Source organism: Propithecus coquereli, unplaced genomic scaffold (assembly GCF_000956105.1).
Source record: "Propithecus coquereli isolate 6110/MARCELLA unplaced genomic scaffold, Pcoq_1.0 Scaffold47, whole genome shotgun sequence".
Taxonomy (NCBI): domain Eukaryota; kingdom Metazoa; phylum Chordata; class Mammalia; order Primates; family Indriidae; genus Propithecus; species Propithecus coquereli.
In genome coordinates, this window is record NW_012150507.1 from 4,715,746 (window position 1) to 4,725,757 (window position 10,012).

At 35.5% G+C, this 10,012-nt stretch overlaps 1 protein-coding gene across 1 annotated transcript in view; it reads right to left on the reverse strand.

The window, feature by feature from the left end:
• Positions 1-10,012, reverse strand: part of ARL15 (ADP-ribosylation factor-like 15) — a 397,981-nt gene that overhangs the window by 228,581 nt on the left and 159,388 nt on the right. Inside the window, exons 5-6 of the mRNA XM_012655271.1 lie at positions 9,556-9,568; positions 6,704-6,724 (exon numbers count right to left, since the gene is read on the reverse strand). Coding sequence (XP_012510725.1) covers positions 6,704-6,724; positions 9,556-9,568 — 34 coding nt within the window. The remainder of the gene's footprint in view (positions 1-6,703; positions 6,725-9,555; positions 9,569-10,012) is intronic.

A 10,012-nucleotide genomic window follows, 5' to 3' on the forward strand; every position in this document is an offset into this window, starting at 1 on the left:
ATAGGGGATCTGGGAAGTGCCTCCCAAGGAATAGAAACTGAGAGTTGGCTGGGTGTGGTGGCTCACACCTATAATCCTAGCACTCTGGGAAGATGAGGCGGGAGGATCACTTGAGCTCAGGAGTTCAAAACTAGCTCCGAGCAAGAGCAAGACCCAATCTCTAACAAAAATAGAAAAAATTAGTCAGGCGTGGTTGGGAAGCTGAGACGGAGGATCGCTTGAGCGCAGGAATTTGAGGTTGCAGTGAGCTATGATGACACCACTGTACTCTACTAGGGCAACAGAGCAAGACTCTGTCTCCAAAAAAAGAAAACAGAGTTATTTTATAATTATTAGAAATTGGTGAGTCATATTAAAGAGTCAAAATTCTCCACAAGTCAGATTGGATCAGGAGTACTGACAGATACACTGAGAAAAATGAGTCAATAAGGAGGGTAAGTCAGCAACAGGACCCCAAATAGGAGAGAGAAAGTGGCAAATATGGGCAGTGCCAAAAATGTGTACTGTCCAACTTTGGTAGCAGGTATATTGTCATTAACAGTCATACCATCAGAGCCAGATGCCCTCAGACATGTGCCTGCTCAGTACCATATTTAGTTAATTTTAAAGCAAAGAAGGGTAAGAAACCAATAACAAGTCTAAGTCTCTGAATTTAATTGTGACCATCAAAGAAGAAATGGTTGATATGTTATCCTAGTGGCCATAATACCAAAAAACGATCATTTACTCTAGACTTTAGAAAGGATTTCAACATAATAATTGGAAGAGAAAGAGGAGAAAAACCAGCCCACAACTGGTCATCCTAAAGAGAAAAATAGTTAAAGGAGGATGAAGCTATGAGAAAGGGAAAGACTAAAGGCTAAAATCAATTTATGTATGCAAAAATGTTAAGGACAGAGAAGCAAAAAAAAAAAAATACTAGAGAGGGCATAAAAAGAATGATTTTCACTCCGGACAGAGTTAAGAAAAAGGTAAATTTGCAGTTAGACAGTGCTCAAGCTCCTCTCAGAGTTAACTTGAGACTCCAGATCCAGACAGATTATATACCAAGACAGCAGAAAAACTCAGAAGTCACCACAAAACCACTCTGAGCAATGTTATGTAACAATGCAGAATGGGAAAGTTACCAGAAGACTGGCGATAAGCAAATATTGCCCCAGATTTAAAAACTAAAATCATCATGAACCCAAGGGTTCACTAAGAATAAGTCTTTCTAAATAATTCTCAACTCCTTTTGGAATGACTTGCCAGGTTGGTACATTCTGGAAATATCATAGTATGAGATCATTTCTGGACAATATTTGACAGTTGTTTGTTGTATCCCTGGGCAAGAAAAGACAGAATTCAGGTGGTAGTAGTTAGGTAGCATTACAGCTGACTTAACTGCCATACCCCAAAATTCATGGATCCACGCCAACATGGAAAGAGTTGGGTCTTCTATGATTTGCAATCAACCTTGGTTCTCACAGCACTTCACACATAACTCTATTATATCAATTATCACACTGCATTACAGTTATACAATTACATGTCTATTATCCCTATAGCCTATGAGCTCCCTGAGGAATGATTACATGTTAGTCATCTTGTTATCCCTAGTAGGGAGCATGAGACTAGCACAGAGTAGACAATTTGATACATGTGTATAAATATTAATAAAAACGTTGAAGATATCATTTTAATATTTACAGAGATGAAAGGAATTGCTAATATATTAGATGACAAAATCAAAAAAGTCAAAAAGTCCTTGACAAGCTGGAACAATGAGCCAGTGATTACATAATAAAATGTAATAGAGACATAAGTAATGTCTGGTACTCGGAACAAAAAAAAAAAATCAACTGAAGAACAGAATGGGAAAGACCTGACTGGAAACAGCTGGATGTTTTGATAGCAAATCCAACACGAGCCAGTGGGGTACTGAGGCTCACATTGTTGGCATTAAGAGAAACAGAACTCCTAAAAGAAGAGAGATGAGGGTTGCTGGTTAGACCACATCTAAAGCATCATGCTTCCAGACACACATTTCTACAAGGGACCACCACAATTTAAAAGCTGTCCAGAAGAAGGAAACCAGTATGGTAATAGACCTGGAGACCACATATGAAAAATATTTATATTGAAAAATGATCTTTCAGAGAATATGACAGCAAAATTCATGTTTCTGAACTACTGTCTGAGGAAGATTATTTGTTAGTGTGCCTCCACAACACAGAACTGGGATCATTTTAGCAAAGAAGCAGAAATTTGGATTTTAGTGAACTATAATAATTAAAACTCTTCAAATATGGCATACATACCTGCTTTCTGAGCCACTAACTTCCTCACCCCTCAATTTGGGACTGTTCAGCCCAGCCACGTGTCGGGGATTTGAAAACAGCAAATTCCTACTTGGTGTAACAGGTTTGAGCAAGAAACACCTGATTTAACATATACGGTTTCATATTATTTTATGAGATGAAACTGCTGGAAGGTAGAATGCCATAATAGGCCTCAAATAACTTGTAAGACTCATTTCTGAAGGAGAATGCATACACTTTTCTGACAGTCCTTCTGAGAAGGATGGGTTGGAGCACTGAAGCTAGAGGCACCTATAACCCACTCTCGCTTCCAGAGCGTTAACAGAGGACCTGTAAGACACTGCCATGTCTCGTGGGGGCAGAACTCTCCCAGATGGCAGGAGGCAAGGGAGATCAGGAACATCACTTTATTATGCAGGTAAACTGTAAAAGCATATAAAAATATATATGCAATCAAGAAGAATGAACTTATAAACTTTATAACCATTCCCTCCATCTTTTGCATACTGACTCCCAGACTCATTGACTTTGTACAATTTTTCAACAAAAAAACCTGGCTACCCTAACTAATGCACAATGTTTATTTAATATGCAATTTTTCTAATCAACTTTCAAATACTTTCAATAACCAGTTACATCATGAGATATATATATCTGCATGTTTAAGATGAATTCAAATTAGAAGTCAAAAGTGAATTAAAATGTGAAGTTACATCTAGTGAAGTATAAGTCAATTTTTCAATGCATCTTGACTAAATGTAAAATATCATCTGTTTTTGTGACAAACAAGTCTGTGCCATTAATCATATGCTTCCAGCTGCAACAGCTCACATTCAAATTAAAACCATGAAATAGCATCACAGTGTCAAGATTCACACAAACTGATCTTTTAACAGATTGTGAGAAAAAAAAAAACATACATTAAAAGAAGAATCTGGAGAAAATGTTACACAATAAAAACATCTGAAAGAGCTTAAGCACACAAGAAGATAGAATTCTGGTTTTTGCACTGTATAGGAATTAAATGTTAAACAAAACTCACAGCCTGCTCTTAAACAACGAACACATCATAAAAAAAATATTTCTTTTTATAGCCACAGGGCTGAGAGTTTTGCTGTTTATATCTATCCCAGCATACAAATCCATACTACTGCCAGGACTGTCCCTTCTGACTTTACTGGGAAGCTAGACAGGACAGTCTGCCTGGGTTTCTTTTAGTTTAGTTCATTTTGTGTTCAAAACTGGCCCAAGAATCATCTCTTCTTCAGTCACTACACTCCTGCCTGCCAGTTGCATCGCTCCAAACTTTTCCCTTCCAGCTACAGATATTAAAATGTTTTGTTGTTTTAAAATTTGATTTAAAACTGCAGTAGATAACTTTTTTTGCTTGAGGCTTCCCTAGGTCAGCAAGCCACAGCGATGTTCAAACAGTGCAATGGCAGCCACTGCACATTAAAAACAAGGCTGGTGCCAGGAACCAGCAAAGTGATATATTCTATGTTAGCCATGTCAGGCATTTTCCAGTCCCAAAGAAGGTTTCATATGGTCAGCACATGGGCCAAACGATGCACATGGTTGTCCTGTACTTGCCCCTTGCGTCTTTCTCTGGTGACCTGCCCCACTGAGCTCCCTGGACAAGATTCCCAGGGATGCTATGCAAGGCAGACATATTTCTCTGAGAGGCTTTTCTACCACAAGGCTCACACTGTATAGCCATGGTGCTTGATACTTTTGGGGCATAATCTGACAAGCCATGAATTTTTATCAGTCCACACTGATTCCACTTTAAGATGGTAGCCCAGCCCTAGCATACCTGAAAAAAGAGCCATAAGAAAAATAAGAGACAAAACACTGAAAATCTAGAGTACATATAAAAATGTTAATAGCCATACTCCCAGTTGGTTAACATTCTAGCTTCTCTAATTAATAAACCAAGATGAGACTGGGGTAGTCATCATGATACAAGATATAAAGATACAAGAAGAATAATGAATAGGAGCTTTATCTCACAATATTCCTGGCTCTTACCTACTATATTTCATTATCTCATACCTCTCTTTTCTCTCTTTTCCTCGTTCAGAGACATTTTGTTCCAGACGACAAATAGAAGAGTACGTAAGATTCTAATTTCACAACAGCCTACAGAGAATCTTCCCAAAGAAATTTAACGACAACTTAAAGTTGTACATGACAGTTGTGCATGGTGGGTTTCAGGGATTTTGAAACACAAAATAATAGATTTTAAGAAAAAAAGCTTTTTAAAGTAAAATGGGATGAGGAAATAACATAAAACAGAATACTGTGTGATTAATACTTACAAAAGAGAATCTTAGAATCAATTTATGTCTTAAAAGTGGTCTGGAAAATATGTAGCTAAATCAAATAACTTAAAAGGTATTGGGACTTCAATATTTAAAGAAAATTTGTAGTGAAATCTTTTATAAAACTGATAATCTTTCATAATGGTACAAATTTTTTAATAAAACCTGCTAATTTATAATTCTGTATTATTATCCATAGGGTTTTCTTAAAGCAGAGTATAACTATACATGTTTTAAAACAGGAGGATCTCAACAATATTTTAAATGACAGATGACTAGATTCTACTGATTTTTCTAAAAGCACGGTGTCCATGGATAATAATGATGTGGTATCAAAATCATATTATCTTAAACTCTCAGCACCACATTAGCAGAGAATTCTTTTTAACAATACACTGCATGTAAAGAATGGAACTGAAATAAACTATTTAGGTCCCTTAAATTCAGTTAGTACTCAACACTTCCTGCGTAAAGCAGTACAAACAGTACTTCCTTTCATCTACCAAGAGAAAAACCATAATATAACTTTGTTTTTAAATGGCATACTTTTATTAAATCATGCCTTAAAGTACTAGGGGAGGAGGGTGACCGTTAGTCTCTGACTAAAGCTTTGGTGGCTAAAACCAAAGTCCATTTTTTACTTCCTCAAGCAAAATTTTTTTCAACACCTTTATACTCGAATTGAGTAGATCAATTAAAGAAGGGCAGAAATTAGCTGGCACAAAGAACCCCAAAGCAATTCTAATCTTTTTCAGATTAGAATAAAAGAATCAAGGTAAAGTGACATGTATAGTTCTTCGATATTGTTTTTTCCTTTTTTTTCTCCACTGATTCCAGAAACCTGAAGGAGATAGAAGGCAGGAGCTGGAAAGGTTCATGCAAGAAGAAAGCTGTGTGCTATTTTAGTTCCAGGAAGTAAAAGGACAAAGGAATAGTCCCCCGACACCTGTCAAGAGGTCAAGATGATGTTTAATACATGAAACAAAAAAAATCAACATGAAGGGGAAGGTCCAAGGCTCAAAGCATCAAAACATTAAATTTGCCTAGGACAAGACTAGAAGACATTTCTTCTAAAAAGAGAAGGGAGAAAAGATCACCTTGTTTTGATTTTAAAGATGAGCCATGGCAAAGGCTATTAACAATAGCTAAATATGCAGAAAACAAAGGTCTTCAACGTACATATCTAATCCTGAATCTGAGGTTTGCTGTTCCATTCATTTTGCCCTGGATTGTAGTCCTTCATTTTAAGTAGAAACATGGCAGTGGATTTGGGGTCTTTCCTCTCAGCTTCCTTGTCTACATGCATTCCTGGGCCCTTTCAAGCATTTGAATTTAAAAAAGTAACTTCACATAATAAAAAGGTTCTTATGGTCAATGTTGCCCTCTTTATTCATAGTATTATTCCTGCTATACTTGTGTCAAAAATCTCCCAGTGTAATTAATTTTTTGAGTTGGTCTTAAAAACCTGCACCAAGAGTTAAAACTAAACTTCACGGTACTAACATGCACAACAAACTCAGAAAGGGAAAAGAAGCCTTTGATGGAACCATAAGAAAACAAATCTGCATTCACCAATTTTAAAGAGGGAAGTCACCTTCGTATCAACTCTGAGGTTTCAGATGCTGCTGCTCCTCATCATCCTCCCTCAGATTAAGATGACTATAGAATCAAATGCTTTCAGGGTTTCACAGCCTGAGCCTTTTATCATTTTTTATGGACACGCACAGAATAAAAATTGATGAGGAAGTTTCAAGTCTGTTCAGAAACATACCTAAAGACTTCAGGTAACTTTCCTACATTTCTAAATTTAAGGCATAATCATTTTGTATCTTATAATCCATCACCATTTATATAGATTTTTATCAGCTCAAGTAGAGATAACTTGACCCTACAACTTGATAAATGTTTGCAGAATAGACAACTGTATATAAAAGGCTAATAGTGTCAAAGAAAGTCCATATTTCAAAATATCAATGTATCTTTCTGACTACAATCTATCTTAAAGCCCATGTTAGTTTGACAACTAAGTGCTCAAGAAGTTTGCTTCTGCATTTTTAACTTCCTGGATCATAGTGGGTCCATCCTAATTTATTGAGATTCAATCTAATTAGTAAGAGGGAAATTAACTGATATCTAAATCTATTTAGAAGACTTTGGAAGAAAAAGAAAAGTGAAAGAATGATTAGTGCTCTGCCTCTGGTCCCTAAAATATGGATTGTTTAATGACGTGGTAATCCCATTACCAGCTCTGATTGTACCACCAATTAAGATTTTGAAATGAAACATTTTTTTTTTTCTTTTCTTGCCCCCAATTTAAAATCTACCATCACTTTAAAGAAAAAGAACATGGCAGGGGTGGCTCCTACTCTATGGAGATCACTGATGGCAAAGTAGAGGGAGGAAAAACATATTTATGTTCTATCCTCTTAGCATATGATGAACAGAATATTCTTAAACATAAACATGCCTATGAAAATTTCAACCAGGCATTTTGCTAAGTCTCAGAAAAATGAAACAAGGAAATATGCAAATTAAAAATGCATCTTTTTATTCCAAAACAAGGTCTGATTGGAAAACTGGCCAGAATTATGGTCTGAATAGTATAAGACTTATAGAAGATGAGCCCAAGAAGATGATTTGAAGCTGCAAAGATTCTTGATCAGAAAAAAAAAAAAAATTCAAACACACATATACAAAAAAATGGATTTTTAAAATACTAATTATTCCAATCAATGTGTTTTGAAAACAGATGCTTTCTATTAACAATATATTTTTTCACTTTAATGTCATTATCATTTTTTTCCCCAACCTGCTTTCTATAAGACCTGCATTTTGCCAAATGCAGAATCATCAATACAAATAATTTTCATAAATGTAACTGCAGAGGTTGGGAAGAGAATATTCTATCACTATGGTTTTTAGTATCACTATGGAATGAACCACAACTGGGTTATTCTGAGGAATCTATCACTTTTTGTATAATGACTCTGTCATACGTATTTCTTTGATTAATTGAGCACTGCTGTATACAGACAGATCAATCTGTCTTCTTTTATTAGCACTGAGATTTTAAAAATCTACATATTAAATTGATGGATTTGATAACATCTTGATCTTAGAGTTTTAAGTGCTTACATATTTAATCTTAACAATTCAGCTATATATGATTATCTAGAAACTGACATTTTTCTTTCTGAGTCTTTTCACAGTCATGTTTATCATTTTTTAAGCTATGGATTTTACCTTAGCCTATCTAAAATAACTATTCACTGGAAAGCAATCTAAGAAAAGGGCCAAAAGTCCCTGACAAAACATACTTGCAATAATCTTTAACCTGAGATGATTAAAAGAACATCTTTTCATTTTGAAGGGTATAGAATATTTTAATGGTTTTACTGTGGTATAATTAACATATAATAAACTGCACATATTTAATGTGCATAATTTGACAAGTTTTGACATATGTATGCATAGTGAAATCACCACCACAATCAAGATAATAAGCATATCCATCACCTCAAAAGTTTTCTCATGACCTTTTTAATCCCTCTCTTTCACCTCTACCCACATCCACTTTCCCCCACCCCCAGGAAATCCCTGATCTCTGTCACTAAATATTAGTTTGCATTTTCTAGGATTTTACATAAATAAAATACAAATTTATCCCAGTATGAGAATACTATTTTATTTTGTCTGGATTCTTTCACTCAGCATAATTATTCCGAGATTTATCCATTGTTGTTGCATGTATCAATAGCTCATTCATTTTTATTGTTGAATAATATTCCGTCATACGGATGTACCACAATTTGTTTATCAACTCACCAACTGATAGCATTTGGGTTGTTTCCAGTTTTGTAGTATTATAAATAAAGTTGCAATGAACATCTGTGTACAGGATTTTGTATAAACCTAAATTTTGATTTCTCCTAAGAGTGAAATGGCTTGATTATGAGATTGGTGTGCATTTACCTTTTTCAAAGACTGTCAACCTGTTTTCCAAAGTGGTTGTACCACTGTACACTTCCGGCAGTGTATGAGAGTTCGAGTTCTATATCCTTGTCAACACTTGATATGGTTGGGTTTTTCAATTTTAGACATTCTATTAAATAATAGATGTGTAGTGGTTTTAATTTGTATTTGTATTTCCCTAATCACTAATGATGCTCAGTTTCTTTGCATGTGCTTATTTACTATAACTTCTTTGATGAAGTATGTGTTCAAATCTTTGTCTATTTTTAATTGCATTTATCTTCTTATTATGAATTCTGAGTGTTCTTTATATATTCTTTATACAAGTCTTTTACTATGATTTACAAATAAAGTTTTCCCAGTTTATGGCTTATCTTTTCATTCTTTTAACATGTCTTTCAAAAAGCAGAAGTCTATAAATATAGATCATTAAATATGAAATGTCCAATTTCAAATCAAAAGTTTATTATACCTCAAACAAGAAGCAGTAAAATTAATCAAAGCATGCACCTAAACCATCGACACAATTTTGCCATCTTAACAGTAGCTTCCTTACGCCAGCAGTGAAGAAGCCTGGAAAGCCAGTGGCCATGAAATCGCTAAAGGTGCTTTCCAGACAGCTTGCTGGGAATTGAATATTTTTCCTTGCAACAAGTGATCCAGAGCCTGGAAGAAGGGGCAGTCAGTTGCGTCAAGATCTGGTGAATACAGTGGATGACAGAGAGTTTCCAAGTCCAGCTTCGACAGTTTGAGCAGCGATGTTTTTTTGTGACATGTGGTCTTGCAAGAAGATTGGCCTACCTCTATTAACCAATCTTGGCTGCTTAATCACAAACATCCTTGTCATTTCATCCACTTGGTTGAAGTAGACATCCGCTGTAATCGATTGACAGGGTTTCATGAAGCTGTAGTCGATAATACCAGTGCTGGACCACCAAACAGACACCATTAGCTTTTTTGACATTTGGTTTTGGACTGTGTTTCAGCACTTCATCTTTATCCAACCATTGTACCAAACACTGTGATTGTCAAAAGAATCCATTTTTCATCACATGTAACAATATGGTATAGAAATGGTTCACCTTTATGTCATGTCAGCAAAGAAAAGCAAACTTTAAGACGATTTCTCTTCTGTTGCTCATTTAATTCATGTGGTACCCATCTACCCAGCTTCTTTATCTTGCCCATTTGTTTCAAATGGTCCAATATTGTTGGAATAGCAATGTCAAACCTTGCTGCTAATTCACACATTAGTTGAGTTGGATTTTGCTTCCTGCAGCTTTCAGCTCATCATTATCCACCTTGGTCTCAGGTCACCCACATTGCTCATTTTAAAATCACCAGAACAGAACTTCTCAAACCATTGACATACTGTGAGTTCAACAGCCACATCCTTCCCAAACACTTCATTGATATGTC